Raw genomic sequence first — 22,910 nt, forward strand, 5'->3', positions numbered from 1 at the left:
TAATTAAGCCCTTGTCCTTCATAAGTGGCAGAACTGGTTTGGTTACTTATGCTGTGGGAAAGCAAAACAACTAATAAAAAGCTTCTAGAATAAATTGCACAGCAAAGGCTTAAAGCACAACTGCATAATTGACATCTATAAAAATATGAGCTTGGTCTTTGTTCTATCTTGTTTTTGCTTGTAATGTGACCACTTCCATGTAAATTTGCTATCTGCAATTTCTACATTTTATCTTCTAGGAACTTAGAAAAGTGTTAAGAACTCTAAGTCAGATACAGAGGTATGTAGCTAGCTTAGATAGAGGCTTTCTTTAAAAATTCATGTGTCTGAGTAAATGTTTTATTCTTCAATTTGTAATTTTTCATCTCTTTGTGCATTTAACAAATAACTGCACTTTTGGCTTATTATTAAAGAAAGGATTATTCACTTTTAAACTCTTGTGGCTTGTCTTTATTACATATGCATTTTTGTTTATTATCCAAGAGGAGGGTTATCACTTATCACTGGATTAACAAACTCTGGCTCCTCAACTTAACTAAGCTTAGATAACTTGACTTAATTAAAAAGAACAGCAGGTAAATGGCAGTGTCTGGTCACTTTCAGAGTGGGAAAAATACAACCATGCCGAGTCAGCCTTCTATGGGAAGTGGAACTGTAGAATTCTGTCGGCCTTCTAATGGAAGTGTGTGTGTGTGTGTGTGTGTGTGTGTGTGTGTGTGTGTGTGTGTGTGTGTGTGTGTGTTTCAAAATAATTTGTATGAAAAGCAGTTACCATTGGAATGGGGTACTTAAAAGCACTGCATTTCACAGTGAAAGTGGTGATGCAAGGGCCTGGAATGCTTGATCAAAGGCTCAACACTGAAGGTGGCCTGTGTCCAGTCTAATTTGGGGTTAGATGTTGAAAGTTCATGTGATGACCCACCACTGGCCCAGTAATCAAGGATCCTCAATCCTCACCACTGGCAACAGTGGGGGGTGTACATTGGGAGGATGACAGGTACACACACAGTATTTCCAGATGCAGCTCTCTGCATCAAGTGCAATTTCCCTTAAGAGCACACAGAGACCACAGTCAGTCTGGGACTGGTTTCTCCCTCTTTCTCCAGGTCCCCAGTAAGACTCCCCTCTGGCATATCTATAGAGTTGAGATCTCAGCTGAGTGGCCAAGCCAAGACCTCCAGCACCCTCTCTGTCCAACCAGTGCTTCATGTCCCTGCTCAAGTAGCTGACACACACATTCTTGGAGATTTGTTTTACACTCACACAGAGACACACAATTTCTTTCTTGTACTTTATCCTGCTGACTAACAGTGATGTGACTCAAGGTAGCATTCCTCTGGTGCTAGTTGGGACTTTTATTTCATATTTGCTGGCAGAGCAGGTCACTGTTCCTCAAATATTTGGTTGGCATTTGTGGCATTCCTTGATCATGCCCTAACCCAGAGACTCTCCTTTCCCTCCCTAAACTTAAATTCCCTAGTTGGTCCGGAACCCTGGTACACCTGTTCTGCTACCCAAATACTAAATTCCCCTCCCACTCCATGACCCTAAGCCTAAATCACTCAATTAGCAAGTTAGCAGTGTAAGTGAATGATATGTACCTATTCACGTATACTGTTAACTATACACTATGGTCTTAAGACACTGATCTTTTTCGTTGTGAATGTCTGAGATCTCAGAGGTATTGCAATATGTTTAGACACACTAAGTATACATGATGGTCTTAAGGCACTGATCTTTTGTGTTAGGAATCTCTGAAGTCTTACAGGCATTGCAATATGTTTAGACAAATGAATACCAAAAGGGGCATTATATTCAAGAATTGCTGTAGGAGAACTAAGACGTCATGTGCTGTTGATGAAATACCTTTGCAAATTAGGTGAATGAGATGGAAGTATTTCTGAACCACTACAGAAACATGATGGTCTAAAGATAAGGAATTATCAGCAAGAATGGCTAGATCCCTTACTATAGTGTTTGAATGGCGGGAGGTGTTGCCTATATGGCATGATGTTGAAATATTTTTTTACCAAAATAAACTAGACATTTAGCTTACAAACACTGTCTGTGCATCATCTGGTAACATATTCTTATACATGTAAAGAGCAACTGATAGTGGAGGAAAAAATACCACCACCCAATTTATAGTTATCTGCAAACTTAGAAAGCCACACTCCATGACTTTTGGCTTGCAGGTCTCAAAAAGAGATAACAAGTAGTGCATGATACTGAGACCTGTGATACACCACCAGAAACATAACTACACGAGTTATGTCAGACAAATAGCTGTCTACCACAAAGCAATGTCTTGCAACTTTTCCCAGTTAGGGGTCTTCACAGTGGATCATCAGTTCGCAGACCAATTGGCAGTGGTGTTTTTACAGTGTCAGATTGCCAGCCTGGCACCCGACCTTCACAGAAGGCACACACATACACACACACACACACACACACACACACACACACACACACACACACACACACACACACCTACCTGCATGTCTTTGAAACTCACTTGACCTCAGCGAGAACATGCAGACTCCACACAGAAGGCGCTCCAGCCCAGAATTGAACTGGAGAACATCTTGCTGTGAGGTGACAATGCTAACTGCTGCACCACCATGGCTACTCACACAAAGTATAAAATGGTATTCAGATTTATAAGTCTGTCAATAATGCCTGCATAGGGAAAAATGCCAAAGGCCTTGGCCAGGTCCATGTATGCCGTATGTGCTGCACAACTATTAGCCAATGCTTCAGTGACTTTTTCAAATAAGTTAATGAGATTAAAAGGGGAAGATATGCCTTTAACAACGCCAAATTCATGAGGGTCCATCGTTCACAGATTGTTAATGTCCAAATTAATGAGGTCTGAGTTATTATGTTTTGTAGCTTTACAAATTAGGCTAGTGATACAAATGGGTCTATAGTTACCAGGGACTGTAGCTGGACCATCCTTGCAGCATTGCAATGGCTGTTTGCCAGACCTCAGGAATGCAAAGAAATGGATAGGTTTAGATTAAAGACATTAAGAACAGGTTCAGATATGCCATATTTAGTACTGATAGTTTGGCAATATGGTATGTTAATATAGCCCATGGATGAGGTGTTCTTATATACTGAAGGGAATGAGAGGGCTTGTTCCATATTAATCATAGGATGGATGAGACTGCAAAATCTGTGTAGACATTATAAAATGTAGAAGGAGTAAAACTAGCACTAGATCTGTCAGATTGTCCTTGTGTCAGAGTGGGCAGTATTACATTAGAATAGCTATGAACTCTGTTGTGTTTTAGTTCTTACTAACATTAAAGTAAGATTTGTAGTTATCTTTGAGTTCATTTGATATTTTAATTTTGTATTCAGCTTTGGGCTTCCTAAAAGCACCCTTAAACATTTTACTGGTATGATTAAGTGCGCTGTTGAGGTGTGTAGAATGAGATCACTGATAAGCATTAAGTAATTTATGTTTTTCTTGTTTCATAGCTCATTTATATGGATATTCCACAACAAAAGTTTTTTTCTCCTTATATATTTGCTATGGATAAGGACTGCCTTACCAATAAAGCTATTTAAGTGGGAATATAAGTTATAGGCTTAGGCAATGACTTTAGCAATGGAGTGTGTTGGAGGAGGATTACAGCAGAATTTATTTAGATCATCTAATAACTGAAGAATATTTGGTTTTGAGAAGCAATAATTGATTTATAGTTTGATTTAATGAAGGAGGGAATATACATGAAGGAGTGCAAGAAGAAATCATTCTTGCCAAGAGAGGATCAAAACTATTTAGGTCCATAGCAGAACTGTTAACTATTTGTATAAAGGAGATAGCATTCATAATGTCAAGGAAGAGTTAAGCATGCCAGCCACTGGAGATATAGCTCAGTCAGTTTAATGATGGATATCTGAAGCCTTCTAACACAAAGATGTTGGAATTAATAGGGATTTTAGCTAAGGCATTAAAATACCTATCATTGTAAGTAGGGTGCATAGATGGTGTTCTTTAGCTATTTGTAAAGTGGTAGTTAATCTTGTTTAGGGTGCTTTGGACAGTCAAGAGAGGCCGGATATGGGGTCCTGAAGACTAAGTCACAAGTTGATGATATCTTTGACAAATACGAATATACTCCTCCATATTTCTAGTATATCTGAAAACATGATAGGTGCCAAATCCAGAAGAACAGGAAGTACTTTCATTGGTTTAAAACTATGTCCTCTTTAAGAACACATAAATGAATGTGTTCAGGTTTCAGGAGGGCCTCAAGATTGGGCATCATTTTGTTAAGTCTCCTGCCATTTTGTAGAAGCACCGTAATGTGTTCCAATTTAAAATAGAATTAAATAGTTAGAATTTACTGTATTGGAATATCCAGCAAATGAACTCTGCCTTAAAGAAAAAAAACACTAAGGTGTGTTCGGGGGTAGTAGAGCATTTAGCCTGAGTTTTAAAAAGAGAGGTGCAGACCATCCTTGGCAAAGTAGCAAGGCTTATCATCCATTTCATCTCAAGTTGACACATACTGGATCCCTTTAAAATGATACCAGCTTCATTGCCAATTACCTGTTTTTGAATCTTGACATCATTCTGGGTGATGGCAAAATACAGCTTAAGACCTGTGCCAGTCTTGCCTTATACACTACATAGCAAAAATAAATCATATCCTTTTGCATGCCCCTTTGGATACAGCATCTAAGATCATTCATCCCCAGGTGGATTACTACCATGTTATAACAGTATTTGTCAGGATAGAGGGATCTAAGAGCTGTTTTAATGTTCCAGATCCTCACTCTGGAAAGATATCTATCACCCTGTTTTCCATCCTGGTGAGTTTGTTGTCCACATTTCTGACAATAGAGTCACCTATTACCAAAACATTACTGTGGCTGGATGCAGACTCAGTGCACCTTAAGGGCTTAGAGTCTGAACCCTTTTGACCTTTAGAGGTATGTGTTATGGGGTTCCTTAGTTTTTAGTCTAGCAGGCTCAGGCAGTGTTTGCTTAACAACCTCAGCATATGTTGGTGTAGTGGTGGTGCTTTGTGTGTGTGTGTGTGTGTGTGTGTGTGTGTGTGTGTGTGTGTGTGTGTGTGTGTGTGTGTGTGTGTGTGTGTGTGTGTGTGTGTGCGCGCGCGCACATACTCACGTTGTGCTTATCAAATGGGTTTTAAGATGAAAAGAAAACCATCAATTTACTTACATCCCTCACATATTAAATCACTGTGACACAGCAATGAAGGGTTTTTGGTATGCATAAGACAGTTGTACACTGCCTCAAAATACCTGGTGTTATCATGAAGGCAGCAGAAGGAATGGAGGTAAATGATATTTCAGAATGGCTAGTGCAGTCAAAGGGTTAGAAGAAAACAGGAAACTTTAATAACCTCCTTTTGGTATAAGACAGAACTGTATAATGTGTTATATTAGGAAACCATGGTAATACGAGACGAGGATAAAGTATACAAGACTATAACATATGACTTCTCTAGGCTCTGGATATAACAAGTAAACGAGACCCTGGATGCAGTAACAACAGCAGTAGTGTTCACAAGTGCAAGAAATGTAAAAGTCGCAACAATAAAGTAATCACTAATAATCAATAGAACTTAAATCAGATAGTCTTGAACAATAGTTTCATGTGCGATAGCTAACAATAGATTTAATTTCTGTAACAGTGGAACAATCAGTGCAAACAGCAGTGCTACAGCAGCATTGATAAAAAGTGAAATGAAGTGCAACTGATAGCTGAAATAATAGGTTAATACTATCTCTATCGAAAAAGCAGCAATGAGCAACAAATAATCAAATCCAATGGATCCAGGGGCAGTCAATGAAGAGAAATAGTTACAAATAATCTAAATAATAGTTCCAAGTGCAGTAACTGTAGATAAAATAGTTAGAATGCAACAACAGTAGAACAATCAGCACAAGAAGAAAAGGTGCATCATATTGGTAATCCAATAGTCTCTAGTGCAGTACTTTAAAGCAGGAAGTTTAAATACTGTAAACGCAGCAAGCGGTAGTAAGCAGCAATGCAGCAACACCAACATTCAATGAGACATAATGCTGCAGTATGTGAACATGCCAGGCTGAGATGATGGTGGGTAATTTTTCACACTATTTATTATCAAATATTTTATTCTCTGTCCTTTCCATGTCCATGTGAATGACACATAATCAACAGGTTTGCTTTGTATTTTATTTATAGCATAACAGTGTAGAGGGGGTTCACCTGAACATTTCCCTCTCTTACAGTGGTAACTGTTGCTAGTGCAGTCAGTAGAGTTTGGTACTTCTCATGGATGTTCTAGTATCCACTACATGGCATTTGCTTCCAAAAACACAAGGATATAAGCTCTGGTACGATCTGAGTTAGGAAATCAGACATTTATTTTGACCACACCAGTTTTCAGACCAAACTCCTGTATGTCACTGCAGTTTGAAAACCTGTCCCCATGCCATCTTATTTCATCAGTTACTGTCCCTGCCCTCTGATTTTACCTGATCTGCACATCTATAGAGACCTATGGTTAATCAGACTCCTACATCGATATGCCATACACCATGGAGGTTAAAATGTTGAAGAGCGATGTGGTTTTGTTAGGAATCAACATTTTCAGTTGAAGAACTAAATAATGTCAAACTGATAATTGCAGCCAAAGACTTTTTTAAGAGGAACAGGGCCCCTTAACTATGTCCACTCCTTCTTAACTAAAGTTTCAGTTCATCAGGAAGTGACCTATACATTTTCCCACATGCTTCTAGTCGAAGTACAACTTTCTATTAACATTTTGCTCCCCAGATTAGAATGTACAGTACTCTTAATCATACCTCTTTCTGGCCGCAACACTTCAGCACATCAAACTGCAGAAAATAAAATTTTCCAATTTATCAACTTAGCAAGGCTGGCCAACCATCATTGATTGCACTATAGTTGAGAAGGCCAACCCAGTCGTACTTCTAAACTGTCCAGATTTTTGCAGAATGTTCAGATTTTTTTACTCATATTTTTGTTCTGCTCTTTATAAAATTTGTGGTTTTATGGCAAATCACTGAGCACTGATATCACTAACTAATGGCCTGTGATTTAAGTTTTGGAATTCATATCCTTCAAAAACTGCATGCTAACACAAATCCTTTTATTTTAGGAACATTCTAAATTTGTAGGAGTAATATTTAAAATCTGTCTCTATTTTTGGGCCCTAGTCCCCCTCCCCATTATTTTAGGCTTAGTCCAGATTTCTTGCACTAAGAAGTTTAGAGCTATGTGCCCGGTTACTATGAGGGCTTCCTATTATCTTCAACACAATCACATTTAAACTACCCAAGGACAGATACTGCCCTCCTCTGTTTAACTGCTTACTAGGTCAAAACTCATACAACTCTATATATTCTCAATCTACCATCAAGTTAAATAGGCCCCAGCCACCTATAAACAATATTTCCTAAAACTCTTGTTGCCTGGAATTGTCTTCCTGGACAAATCATTAAACTACAGGATATCTCAAGGTTTAAAAACCCACTAAAGGTATATTAATGACAATAAATGTGCATGCTTTCAAGAAACAGGATAATATGTAGCACATACCATTAGGGGTATGGTGGCAAAAAAGCCAACCATGAAAAACAAAGTGTATTTCTTTGTTGGTGTTTGCAAATGTAACACATCACTAGTTTAGATTAATTTACTTTCAATAATTGTTATCGCCAATGATGTTTGATATTTTTTCCAATGATTAGTCTCATTGGTGAATAATGTGTCTGTGTATGTGTGTGTGCAGTTTAGTTACATGTGCAGAAAAGCAGAAGACAATTTGGTTGAGACAATTTAGTTGAGACAGGAAGAGGGCAAAAGGAAATGAGGGCTACCCAAGCAAGATAGTGATGGACTAAATGACAGAAGTCCTGCAACAATCAAAATGAATGTTGAAGAAGGTAGAAGAACATTGAATTGAGAGAGGTGGTGACAGTTGACCCAATACCCTGACCCTATGTAGTGATAATAGCAATATACATAAATAGTTATTTCTGAAGCCAATTCATCCATTGACTCTATTCCCAACCAACTACTAACCAAACTTCCAGTCAAGTCCTCACAGCACCTATACCTGGCCATTGCCTATCTGTCATCTCCTGCTTTAGTCAACAGATTTAAAAAAAATACTCCTGTCCATACTTTCTCACATCAAACCAAACACATCATCATCCTAGGTAACTTGTGGGCCCAAATAAGCATGTTGTAACTGAATTTCTTGTAGACCTCAGCCTGCTCCAACTAGTTGGCATTCCAGCTAGACTCAGACCCGTCCAGTCACCGTTCACTTCTTGACATCATTCATTCTGGAGCCACACAGGGCTCCATTCTAGCACCTCTTCTGTTCACAGTCTTCATAAACAAACTTCCACTAAACTTGCCTCATTTAGCACTTCTTTATGCAGATGATATGGGCATCTGTAAGTCTGATTCCTATTATACAACTAAACCTCAACTTCAAAAGGACATCCTTTAGCTACAGCACTTGCTAAGCTCCAAGAAACTGCTGGTCAGTGACAAAAAACAAAGTCCATGTTATTCTGTACCCATAAAAGACTAACTAAATTTCCCCAGTCATTTCATATCCTTGACTGGGATAACAATCCTATTGAAACCAGGACCTCATTTAGATATCTAGAGATTTTGTTAGGCCAATCACCAAACTTCCATCAGCACATAAAAAAGCTGAGAGCCAAGATCAACAGTCTACTCTTCTGGGCCAACAACATATCTCAGTTAATCTGACATCCAGCAAGGGCTGCTATAGAAACAGGCATCTTCATTGCCCAGCTTGAATATGGTCTCTCTTATTTGCAATAAAATATGTGGATTCATATCTAAAGCATCATAGAATGAACACCGCTGCCTTACTCTTTTAAAGGCTAAATGGCGTCAGTCCCAGCCAAGTCATATCTTCTTCTTGGTTCCTTACTCTTCAAAATATTATATACACCCTTCCCTCTCTCTCTCTTCCAAACGTTTTGCTGCAACTCAAATGTAAAAGTTAAGAAGCTAAGCTAGCTCTTGTCCCTCCCATCAACTCCCTTCTCTCAGACTGCACTCCACTAGCCACTGTTTTTCTGTACTGGCTCTAAAGCTGTCAGTTTCACCTAATTTAATTGAACTCTCTGTTCATACAGCCATTCAAACAATACTTAGTAAAACAGTTTGAATGTAACTGTCCATCTAAATGACATGCCATCAAAACTGGTATCTCCAGCTGTGTAGTATAAAGGTACATACGTGATCCCCCTGATTAATTCACTCATGCTAAACTGTGATTTAGCTTATCACACCATTGCTACTCGAAAGATGATATGCATAATCTAGTCGTCCCTTTCATCTTACTGGTCACCTGTTAGCGTATCTAACCCAGCCACCGCTGTCATTATCCTTATCACTTCTGCTCCTCCTGGTTTACTCTCCCTTTTGTATTCCACTTATGTAACTGCACAAATATTTGGTTTGTTAGATGTTCCATGCATATATTGTGAGATTTTCTTTGCTTATTCATAAATGTAAATCTATGTTATTTGTATAGTATACATTGTTTTTGTTTTACTTTACGATGTAACCAGTTCTGAGCCTGTCACTGTCTATCAATGTAACTTAAATTAGTTACATGTTGCTGATTCTTTGTGTTAGTATTTTTATACTTGCAGTTTTGTTCAGAATGTTTGTCACTCATGTCTAAATATATTTTACATTCTTTTTTAATTCCTTTCTCAGCCATATTGATGACTGTCTGCTATGTATTTGGATTTCTACATGTATTGTGCTTGCAATCTTTTATTACATTTGTTTATACATTTTTTGTTCTTTGCTTAATTGCGTTCTTAGCAGTCTACTCTCTATTTGTTTTGTATGTATTGTGTTGCCTTATGGCCCGGCTAGTGGTTGAAAAGGGTTGTGTACCTGCACACCATCCCAGTTAAACTATAAGTAAATAAATTAAAAAAAATGAATAAAAAATAAAAATCTATAAGAGGACTTTACCTACACTCACAGTTGAGTCTATATAATAAAAATAACTATGCAACTCCCTCATTTTCATTTTAATATTACTTTCTTCACCACTTCTGTGTTCAGAAATATCACTTGCTTCCCTTTCATACTGGAATCTTGTGTTTGAATTTCATCATCTCCCACTTGCATACCATGTGGCTGAACAAATCACAATCCTTCCCTATCAAATCTTTTCTTTAAAAAAAGAACTTCCATGCTAAAAGTGTGACAGCTTGGTTAGCACAAATGTAAACGTTCGGCATGTATTAACATTCACAGGACATTTACTGACAGCCAGACTGGGTGTAGTTTCCTCATTAGAACACTGAGTAAAAGAAGCATAATGTCGATTACTTTTTAGCAAAAAAAGAAAAAAGTGTAATGAAGTCAGAAAGCAATTTTTTTTCAAATGGTTTTAAAATTCTTGATGTACTTTAGCAACGCTACTGTTAGATCAAAAATATTACAAAACTACATTGGAACTACAACAGACAAGCTAGAGAGTCACATGTGGCTTCAGAGTCAGAAGCTGCGGACCTATTCTCTACATCAACTTCACAGGGTGGACAGGGAAGGAGGCCATTTATATTATTGAGGTGCGGGTTACTTCTACAGATCGTCATTACATTAAGTAAATAACCATGTTGCTCCGGTGCTGTATAGAGATAAACACAGTCAAACCAGTTTCAATTTGTGGCTCAGGTGATTGAGTGGCAGGGAAGAGATGGGCTCTTATGTGGGTGTTCACCAAGGCAATCCCTAGTGGAGGCAGTGGATGTTGTGCCAGGAGGCGTAGCTCAAGGAGGGGTAAGGGTATTGGGCATGGCTGAGCTGTCACAGAAGCAGGGTTATACGCTACATGCCTCCGTTGCACACCACCCTTCAAGTATCATCACAATACTGTTATGACAGGAGGTGCAATTGGTAAGATATAATGGAGCTCTCCCAGTGGAATGTTGACAGTCTAGAGCCTCAGGATGACTTTAGGCTCCACAACTGGCCTCAGCATAATCTGAGAAAATCCTGGGGATCAGAGTTACTGGTAGACCCAGTAGGGACAGGAGGCACTGGATAACCAACACAAGAATAATATCCATGCATTAAAAAGTATAAATTTATTGAGCGCTTTCATCCCTCAAAAGGAGGCTTCATCAGAATGAAGTTACATGTAACATTCACCAATATATACAGCGTGCAAACTCATTTCATTGGATAATTACTTAATAAGTAAGTTAATTAATGCAAACCAGTTAAAATCATTAGCAAAATCAACATTCTCTTAAAACCATCATCCACTCTACTATTACATGTAATAAATATATAAAAAAATATATGAAGTAAACATCTTAAGTTAAAAACAATACCACATCTTCTTAAACATATTTATAAAAATAAAATTATAAACCCGGTAGCCGGGACATAGGATAAAGTAGAGGACCACCAACAAAAAAGTAAATAATTTTCATATTTGAAATGAGGAGGTTTGTCCTTTTTAATGGCAGGATGGAGTCCCAAATCTCTCATAAGAACATGCATCTTATAATGGTGGTCCAAAGGAAGACATGAATCTTGATATCATATGAAACTCATAGTGCATTTTTGAAGGTGGTAAGAGTAGACCAGGTTGTTGTTGTGTCCTTTGGCTTTTCCCGGTCAGGGGTTGCCACAGCGGAACTCCGGTCCCCTAATGATTGGTAGTTGATTTTTACGTGCCAAGTTACCAGCCCTGACGCACAACCTTCAACGAAGGTACGCCCATGCATGCATGTCTCCACGCAGAAGACGCTCTAGCTGAGAATCGAACCGGACAGCGTCTTACTGTGAGGCGACAATGCTACCGCAGCACTACCACCATGGAGACTAAGAGTAGACCAGGTAGTGTATGCAAAAATATCACCCATAACTGCACCCCAAGAAAACAGCTTAGGAAGCAGCACATGTCCTCATACCAAGGGGCTATGGACTTGAAGAAAGAAGTCTACTGTAATCCTTGCTGCTCATAACAAAACCAAATGCACTCAGCAAGTCATTTTGCTAGAAACATCTAAGAAATTTTACACTGAAATTATTACAGAAGGAAACAAAGAGCCATGAATCCTTTCTGACAGACTTAGTCTTATTAACCTAAATCCCAGATGACTCTGGAAGTCCATACAGTTAAAAAGATAATCTCCACCATTAAAATACTGACGGAAAAAAATGGAAGGTTCATGCACTGATGAATGTTACATTCCATAACAACATTGGGTACAAAGGAATAATTAGTAAGAAAAATCAAACAAGGGGCTCAGCTGATGGGGAGTCTACCTCAGAAATTCTCTTGTTTGAATTAATAGCCACAGGAAAATGTGTCTTCTAAGAAAATGATTTTAACTTGGTGAAAGTTGCAAGCTCAGATGCAGGAAGAGTTAGTTTTTTTCCATCACAAAGCAAAGGTCCAAAGGAAGAAACTGGTCTTTAAAAGTTGATTTCACAAGAAATGTGTATATAACCCACTTCTAAGCCCTCATAGCTTCTTCACATGGGTGAAATGAGTGAGTTTTACTGCTTCTTTATATACCAAAGCAATGCCATATCAACAGTGTAGATGACTGTCACACCCTCAGGGAAGGATTCCTGAAATGATTAAAGGGCAGACTGTACTCATCTTTAGTATACAAATAAGATTTGTCTCTACGAGGGTCCGACAGTGAGGGTGCATTTTTTAATAACGGAAAGTGCCTTCAGTTTATGTTCTTTAGTGATAATGGGGGGGGGGGTCAGAGCTCTTCAGGCATGAGTGGGCTTTGGATAGTTATCTCTGGGGTAAAGTTTGCACTGAATTTGCTTTTTAGTATGTTGGCAATGTCCTCTGGATCCAAGTAGGTAATGCCATTTTGGATAAGTACTGTGCAATGTTAGATGTTATTTCTAGGTTCCCTGATGTAGCTATAGAGGGATTTGTAATTATCTTATTGTGATACTAGCCTTATTTTGTGGTCTTCCCTGGTTTTTTAAATGGTACTGTTTACATTCTTTGACAATTTATTGATGCTAATTTTGATTTGAGTCATATCTTCTGCTGTTACTAAGAACGTTTTGTTTTGTTGTATAGTTTATTTATATTTGTGGACTACCCGCACACAACTGCTGGATCCATCAGTACTAGTGTCTGCTGTATAAAGTTATACAAATAAAACATGTTTCATAATAGGAATGTGCCTCTAGAAACACCTTATATGCTTAATAGAGGCAAAAGCTGAAAATAATTTGTTCCTTTCTGAAGCATATAGGGCAATATTTTGTGGGGTAAGTACAATTTTTTTTAATGATAGGTGGGTGGTCGAGGCAACAGCATGAGATATGAGTACAAAATATACATTTCTGGCTATGCCCCAGGGCTTAAGTTTCAGTTCTTTTCTGAGTTCAGACACAGCTATGGTACATTGGTAATTTTAAAGGCCATCAAAGCATTACTTTGTCTTCTCTCTTGACTTTTGGAAATTGTTAGGGTGTTTAAAGCTGACCTATTCCAAGTTAACTCAAACAATGAATAATACTTTTGACTAAATTTAATTTCACTAAACTACAGATGACTGAAAAAATTGACTGAAACCTCATTTGACTGAATCACTACTGATTGAAAAGCATAGAGGCTCATAGTTCATATGTCTGTAGAAAATTATGTTTGGTGTATTTTGTGTTTGTACGTAAGCAGTAATTCTCTGTGTGTTTTTTCTCCTTTTTCCACTGTTGTGCAACCCTGGAGTTAGTATATTTAAGTGAGGAGATGTGGGACAAAGCCCTCCAAGATGGGGACTGCAAAAAACAAGATATTAAGGTATAATTACTCCAGTGAAGTTCTCTATGAAATGTGTTTGATCATCAACAGCGTTTCACTGTGTGTGTTGTTTCTCTTTTCTCCACTATTGCACAACCATAGAGTAAACATAGTTGAAAAAGGAGATGGGTGTAGGAGGGCTTGCCACCCTTTTAAAAATAAGTTATATGGTATATGTAGTCTAATAAAGCTTTTCAGTCAAGTGTGATTCTATGAAATGAGGTTTCAGCTAAATGTATTTCATTTGTGATTCAACATGGTGAGTTTCAGTTAAAAGGAATTTACTAGTGTGTGTATACATAAGCATGGTGTGTCTGAATGATGCTGGTAGCAGGACAACACAATTTTAGTGTGTAAATGCTCAGAAAGCAACCATATAGTCTGTATTATGGGATGTGTCCATTTAGTGTTTGAAAGTAGTTGGCTTTGTGACAAGCTATTTATGGTACCATTTTCTCGAAGCTAATATTTTATACTTTCCAGTTTCTGTGTATGCCTCTCTCACTCTTTATTATTATTATTATTATTATTATTATTATTATTATTATTATTATGTTTGCTATAACTATATTTGATTTTTATGAGATTTTTGGTCTTTTCAGACTGTTATTGATTGCATGCTGGTAAAAGAAGTTAAGATTAGCCCCCTTACAGAAACACGTAACAGAATGCAGGTTTGGTCTTCTGGTAATGCAGATTGACATCTGAATCTTACAAATATCTGGCAACAAAGGCAGGTGCTCTATCTGTTAATCCATCAGTCTACCCATTCAGCATTAAATTAATTCATTCATTAATTAAAAATGACAAATGTATCTTCTTTTTCTTAACAAACATTGTAGATTTTGCTTAGCCATCAATCACTCTGATGCAATATGACAACAATTAGAGGTCTTCCTTTGCCAGTTTGCTTCAACCTTTGAACTACTACTCCTCTTATTTTTTTCTATTCTGCATTCCATTTAGTAGCCATTGTTTGCTACACCACCCAAAACATGCCAACTCTAAGATATCTTTAATGGGAACTGAGACTCTCGACCATGGCTTCTGTCACAGGTTGATGCTAGTAAACATTTTTTAGGAAGGGACATTTATTTTGTATCCCTAATCCCTTGATGGTAATCAAGCCTTCTACCCATCCACTCACTTGGCCTGTTCATCTTCCTGAAGGCAAGAACCCAATGGCCCAATCATTCCACCCAGGGATGAGAATTAGATGTTGGAAGTAGAGCCATCATCTGCTTAGGGAATCACAGGACTTTTTCATTTAAATGCTAACCAATTATCATTTATGCACACCTTTGTCATTGCAAAGAATGACATGCAACTGGTAAACTGTCAGAAATGTATCTACTACTTCCACAAGTGGCATCCCCTAAAGATCCCCCCCAAAGGCAAACTGTATCCTGTAATTCCAGATCTCCACTAGAGATTTAACATGTTAACAATATTTCTTGCCATACAACCCACACGCTCCACCCAGACTGAGGTGAGGGTACTGCCTCATTACTCCCCCCTCTCCAGCCAGCTCCTTCAGCTCTCATGCCACTAATAAAATTTATATCAGTTGGTCCACGGTCAGGCTTTATCTGTCTATAAAACTGAATTGGCAGGGTGATGCCATTACCCTGAATCCCAGCTAGGAAGAAGACCTTCTGATATGAGAATGCTACAGGTTCAGGCTCTCAGTCAGGAATGTTAATATGATAGTTAGTTGCCAATGACTCTTACCTACTGCATTCACTTTGAGAGGCACTAGTCATTAAAATGTCACTGCATATCCTGGCTCTGTGGCACAGACAGACAAAGCCCTGACTATGACCCAGATGACTTGAATTCAGCACTTCAGCAGTTCGGGACTGGAATGGTCTGGGAAGGGATGGTGTAAGTGAGTGTCTTAGTCCCATTTAGCTAAACTGCAGGGGCTTGCATAACAACAATGTTTACAGAACTGGGGGACATGTCCGCTTTGGTGGCATGGAGGGATAAAGCCCTGAATATGACTCAGGCAACTCGGGTTTGATTAGCAGCTTGGATGACTGATGGAGCTGAAAGGAGGGACTGGCATGCCTATCCCTTGGAATGGTGGTGACATGTGGGTATCCTACAACAATCCCTGGTGGAGAATGTAGTCATTGCTGGGAGGAGGCATGGTACAAATACATGGCAGAGTGAACTTAGCTGAGCTGCTACTGAGGCAGGGGTGATTTCCTGCAATGTCTACATCGCATGCCTTATAGTACTACAGAACTTGATAACTACATAGTTACAGCAGTGAACAACCTTAATATGCACATAGCTACAGCAGTGTACAACTTTGAAAGTCAGTCTCAAGTAGTCTTTTATGTCTTTGTAGAATCTATACAGTTATGGCAGCATAGAAACTGATAATCTTAGAGTGCCGTGTACCCTAAATTGTTACATAGTTAAATCAGTGTAAAATCATGATGTACATATAACAGGATCATTGTATTCAAACATGTAAATTTTTGATAGCCACTTAGTTATAGCAGAATCTCTCTCTTTGCACAGTTACAGTAGGTAGAGCCTCGATTTGATTAGTTCATGCGTACGTGTATAAACATTCCATATACTTAGAGTATTCACACATATATAGTATTGTAAATTCTTATTCAATTACAACAGTATGAAAACAAACCTCAGTATTCATTTAGTAACATCAATATAGGACTTCAGTACATATGCAGTTAGAAATTACAGTGCTTTCAACGGTATTCTTTGTACAGTGTTTTAAGGCTACCATGCAGGCTGTTTATTTATGACATCAAACTCCTTTATTCTCTTATTTATTTCTGCTGCTGATGCAGGTAAACTGTAGAAGCAATGCCGTGGTATCAAGAGGCCTAAGCTGATAAGCTCTGTCTACTGGTGGAAAATGAGACTGCATCAAACCATAGAACACTACAAGGAATTAGTGTTAGGCAGTTAGATTTCCAAACAGAGTTTCAAGTCACAGACAAGGTCTTAGGTAATAAAAATGGATCAACTGAAAGAAAAAGTCTCACTATCACAAGAAAGGAGATACAAGAGGGTTTTAAGATGCAGCTACTTTGGAAATATTGTCTTGGCTATTTTACATACCATTTTGCAGTTTTCTGAGGAAATGCCTACCAGATCCCACATTCATCCTGTTACTGCCCATAATGAGAAGCCATCTTACCGTGATTTGCTGAGGAACTGCAAATTTTCATACTGCTTATTTAGTTCCTGGACTCTGACTTGTACAGGGTCAGTTCTAGACCCCCTGCTTTTAGGCATTCCTTGTGTCCTGCGGTTGATGTAATTGAGGGTCTCTCCATGGGATGCAATCTGGGAGGCAACTAGACTGTGTTTCTGTAGGAGGTTCTCCACTTCCAGTAGGTGTTTCCCATAGTCATCAGAACTCACCAGAACCTGGTAAAAGAAAGAATTAACTATGAAATATTCTGCAAAAATGGGAGGAACAAAATACCAATATCCTAACAAAATATAAAAATACCAATATCCTAACAAAATACAAGAATACCAATATCCTAACAAAATAGCAGCAGGGAAGTTCTGTGTATATGTATGTATAGGTTCATAGGTTCATAGGTATGTACTAGGCTATCGGCCCAAGGGTCTATGTAAGCCTAGCCAACAAGGTTCCCTGGCTTATGCCACCCAAGAAAGTTATTTTCCTGTGCCACTGTCGAGCAGAGACACAGAAGTGATCCCCGGGGTGTATTTCCTATTTCCCATCCACTCATCAAGATTTTTCTTGAAGAGTGCTAATGAAGAACTTTGCTTGACATAGATGGGCAGCCTGTTTCAGAGTATGGGAAGTCTCTGGGACAGGAATCTATCCCTCCAGCATGTTCTGTTTATTGTGGTGACAAGGTTTAAGTCTCTAGAGCGTGTAGCTTGGAGGGATTGGGATTTCTTTAGGTGTAACATGTCCAACAGCTCTGGTTTTGACATAGCTTTATATGTTAGGCAGAGATCACCTCGGAGTAGGCGATATGCTACGGAGTAAAGCTGGGGTTTTTTGAGACGGTCAGTGTAGGGCATTTTTTTGAGGCCAGTAATCCCCTTTGTGAGGTACTTCTGTGGCCTTTCCCACTGTTGCAGATGTCTTGTGAGGTACATTCCAAAAGGGGCATTGTACTCTATAATGGGTCTAATGAGTGTCGAGTAGAGGGGAACAATGACCTCTTTTTTTCTGGATGAGAACCCTTTTATGATGAGGTGTGCCATGTAGAAGGACTTCCTGAATACTGTGGTGATGTGACTATCTTGGAGTTTATGAATTCCAGAAAGCATTGAGCTAAGGAGTTGGTACTGGAGTAGTTTTCCTAGTTAATGGTGGGGTAGTTGAAGTCACCCATTATTAGGGTGTTTGGTTGAACCCTAATATTTTCCAGCACATCAAGAAAAGAGGAGTGGGAATCATGGGGCATGGTGGGGGAACTGTAGCAAGCTACAATTTGGATTGCAGTTTTGCCCAGAGTTAGTTGCACTTGGATAACCTCAGATGCATTATGCTGAACAACTAGCCTGGATATCCTTAATGAATATGGACACACCTCCGCCTTTGGTGTTTCGGTCCAGGTTACATGGCTGAAACGTGTGGTATGAGTTGTAGCCTGGTAGTGCAGGGGTGCTCTCTGGAGCCTTGAACCAGGTCTCAGTCACTGCACAGATATCGATGTTCTCCATTTTAAGGAGTGCCTCGAGTGAGTGCATTTTGAGATTTAGACTTCTAGCATTGAGTAGCATTACCCTCAGTTTTTGCTTGCCTGTTCCTGTTACGGTGGTGAATTTGTCATTTGAACTTGCCTAAAAAAGGCACTATAGGGGCAGCAAGAGCCTTAGCCGGTATCCAGAATCCCAGGGGTGACAGGTGCAGGCCATCTGTGGCAAAGCATCGTGGTCTGTCGACCATGTCATCCCAAGCAGGCAGATACTGGATCCCCTTAGAATGACACCAGAAGCTTAGCCAATTGTTGAAGTCAATAATTTTGTCCTTGTACTGCGGTATCATTCTGGGCGATGGCAGAATGCTACTCAGGGCTAGGGTCATACCTGCCTGGGCTACAAGATCAGAGAGCTCTTCCATGTCTCTTTCCATGTAGTCCAGGGAGGTACATCTCAGGTCATTGACACCAACATGGACAATGACAGAGTCATATTTGTACTTGTTGTGGATTGACCTGAGTGCATGGGTTATGTGGCGGATTCTGGCACCCGACAGGCAGCTGACAGTAACCTTCTCCTTGTTTAGCCTGGTGAGTGGGACATCAGTGTGCCTGACTATAGAGTCACCTATAGTGTGTTGGGTATGTTGTTTTGCCTTATTGGCTGTGGTTGAGTGGCACACTGAGTCTGTGGGCTATGTGTCATTTGGTCATTTGAGTTGTGTTGACGGATGGAGGTTGCTTGTGTTTCTGCTTTGGAGGTCTCTGTTGCTTAGACAGGTTATTATTGAGAGCCTCTACGAATGTTTTTATGTTACTATGTATGGATTTTGGTGGTATAGATTTAGTGAGACTATGTGATGGGTGTGGTGTGGTGCAAATGTTTACCTTCTCCTCATGACTGTCAAGTTCAGTCTTGTTTAGAGAGAGCTTTACCTCCAGTTTGGCTAGATAAGCGCATCACTCACAGGTTGTAGTGTTGGGTGGTAGGAGGAGAAGGTTGTCTGTGTACATGAGGAAATTTCTACATTGCCTCAAGATGCCCAGATTCATCAGATAGACAGGAGAGAACACTGGGAGCTGACCCTTGGACATGCCTGAATAAAAAACTATTTTCCTGTAGATAAGTGAGGAAAGTGAGTACAAGAGCTGTTTTTCTCTAAGCAAGTGAGAAAAGTAAGTACGAAAACTGTTTTCCTCGAGGTAATGAGGAAGATTGAGTGCTATAGTAATTAGTAGCTTATTTAGTGCTTACAAGTTCTGAACAAGTGCTGAGCACTAATAAGCAAATTTAAGTGCTAAAACTAAGAATCTGTATCTGCACTAGATGAGTTACAGGACAGAAACAAGTGCAAATGCTGCCTTTCAAATCAGAAAGTTGAGAGAGATGGAAGAGATTGCTCAAACGGCCAATAACTACAATTTCTGAGCCAGAACCACTCCTTATGTAGTAGACAGGTTACCTAGTGCTTACCACTCCCACTGATAAGCTAGAAGGCTTCCCTCCAGCACAGAAAGGCATGGGGGGCTCGGAAGCTTACATACAGTCCTGGATACAGCAAATCTGTATCTGGAACACTAGTTATAGGAAAGGTATGAAACAGGCTTACAGTATTTTTTTTTGGTGTGTGTATACAATTAAAAACCTTGACCGCAAGAAGGATAGACACATTTATCGATCCCCTAAAGATCAACACACACACACTTACCAAATATTCACCTCTCCAAACCAGCAATGATTGAAAAAAGAACAAAAGCTCTGTTTTTCTGATCACTGCATCTAAGTAAAAAAAAAAAAAAACTGACAGTGCCACCAGCTTACCTTTGTCTAAATAATGGTATTGTTTGGGAATTTCTTAATGAGTTTTTCTTAAAGTAATATGCAAGGTAGGGGTTTAGGGTAAGGACAGGGTTAAATTTAGGGGTAGCACACATAAGTAAGGATGGGCAGTGTGGCTCACCACTTCTTTGTACCACATTACTCATGTGTGCTAATCCTAACTCCAACCCCAGTCCTGCACATTACCTTAAGAAAAACCCTTTCCCTAACAGTACCACTAATCAAGAAATTAAGACACAACACTTGCGTGTGCACACAAACACACACACACACACACACACACACAGACACACACACACACACACACACACACATTAAGCCACAAATTACCCCCTTAAATTGTTTCCTTTCTTAACCCTAATCTTAAAGCTAACCCACAAGCATGCACACACACACACACACACACACACACACACACACACACACGCACATGCACACACACACGCACACATGCGCACACGCGCACACACACACACACACACACACACACACACACACACACACACACACACACACACACACACACACACACACACACACTCTAAGCCCTAAAAGCAACCCACTTAATTTTTTTCATCAAATCACATATTTAGCAACACAGACTTTCACTTAAAACAAATATTCATAAAAATGAAGTTGCAATCAATGTTATTGAACAGCATTTGATATTGTTAACTGCTACTTTGTGTGTGTGTGTGTGTGTGTGTGTGTGTGTGTGTGTGTGTGTGTGTGTGTGTGTGTGCACGCGCATGTTGTGCACACAGACGTGCACTACAGTGAGTCTGAGCTATAAAATGAATAGCCTAAGTGTCTAGGGGTGATGTTCTGAAGCAGACTGCTGGGCTCTGGGTAAATGTTAACTATTAGTGGCTCACTACACTTAGTGAAGTCTCAGGACTCTACATCCAGCACAGGATGAAGTTGAATGCCCTTGGTAGGTGATACACACACAAGTTGTGTTGCTGGTGTTTCATGCTAAACAGCTGAATAGGGGCAAATGAGAAAAACTTCAGGATGGCAGGAATTCTACTTCATGCTGGAATAACATCTGGAAGCACAGGCATGGTCCCCAGGTTCTTGTCCCAGAAGATAAAATCTGCTTCTCACTACAGAAACAATATAAAACCTTGGTGCACTGACTCCTTGCAAGGGCTTTAGTTGTTGCAATTATGACACAGAGAAGTGAATATTTTCATTCAGGCTCCCATTTTTTTTCTCTTATAATGTATAGCATATACAACAAGTAACTGAATTAGCAAATACTAAATACACTGCTCAGTGAATATAAATGTTTAAAGACACTGAAAAGATTAAAACTCATTAGTTTAAAGTGGTCAAAGACTCCAAGCAGAATGTCAAAGGGGAATCTCCTTTTTCTTAACAAATAAAGTAAGGGAAGAGTTAGCAAATGTCAAGACCATTCTTAGAAGTGTCAGGTCCCACACCACTGGCTTCACCCATAGTGACAGCCATCTATGCCTAAGAGTCCAGATGAAGTCATGGTTTGTGTAGAAATGGCAGAAGTAGATAAAGCTATACAAAGGGGAAGGCAACTGACCCTAATGTTGTGTCTTTCGGCTTTTCCCGGTTAGGGGTCACCACAGCGGAACTCTGGTCCGCTAATGATTGGCAGTAGATTTTTACGTGCCAAGTTACCGGCCCTGATGCACAACCTTCAATGAAGGTACGCCCATTCATGCATGTCTCCACACAGAAGACGATCTAGCTGAGAATCGAACACGACAACGTCTTACTGTGAAGCGACAACGCTACCGCAGCACCACCACTGCAGTTACTGTTTAGAAAATTGGCTGGCAGGTGAGGCTATCACCAAATGGAATTTCAACCTAGTAGCAGAAACATAACAACTTATTCATCTCATACAAACTGAATGCAATATGACAGAATAATATTCAGGGTAAATTATGCTGCCCATATCTTTCAGTATATAATTTTAACAAGTCATAGGAAAACCAAAAAAACAAGGACATCAGCGATGAAATTATAGTCTGTGCTAGAGCTGGGAAACAGCATGTAGAAATACTTAAAAAGTGTTTAAAATCATTCAAACAGTCCTGCACTTAATATAGAAAATTATGAACCTGACAAGTGACAACCTAAGTTTTAAGATTTCATATTTTCAAAGAATGATATGTTATATAACTAGAAGACTATAAACAATATATCAGAGATTGTCTACAATCACTGATAAAGAGGTTAAAATCTTTCAGAAATGGTTAATTACAGTTATAGCTTTAAAAGAGTTTAGCACCATCGAGACTCTATCATGAGAGTTCATGCAGAAAGATATTCCATTTATCAAGACAGAAAAACAGGACGAGACACTAGAAACAGTGAAAAGGAGAGATGCATCCATGTAACACAGCATCTTCTTTTTGATGTAAACATTCCGATTATGTTAAAGTAGATGCAATCTCCATAGGAGTTGGTGAAGTATTAAGACAGATGAGGGAAGGGCAGAGTCACAGAGGGTCCCCTACATTTGATCGACTTTTCGGAACATCAAAACTCTGA

At 39.2% G+C, this 22,910-nt stretch overlaps 1 protein-coding gene across 1 annotated transcript in view; it reads right to left on the reverse strand.

Moving 5' to 3' along the window:
* SPTBN5 (spectrin beta, non-erythrocytic 5) overlaps positions 1-22,910 on the reverse strand; it is a 1,783,454-nt gene that overhangs the window by 1,496,090 nt on the left and 264,454 nt on the right. The window contains exon 8 of the mRNA XM_044073536.1: positions 17,041-17,273. Coding sequence (XP_043929471.1) covers positions 17,041-17,273 — 233 coding nt within the window. The remainder of the gene's footprint in view (positions 1-17,040; positions 17,274-22,910) is intronic.

The sequence above is a fragment of the Protopterus annectens genome, chromosome 6.part0, assembly GCF_019279795.1.
Source record: "Protopterus annectens isolate FY-2018-M chromosome 6.part0, PAN1.0, whole genome shotgun sequence".
Lineage (NCBI taxonomy): Eukaryota > Metazoa > Chordata > Ceratodontiformes > Protopteridae > Protopterus > Protopterus annectens.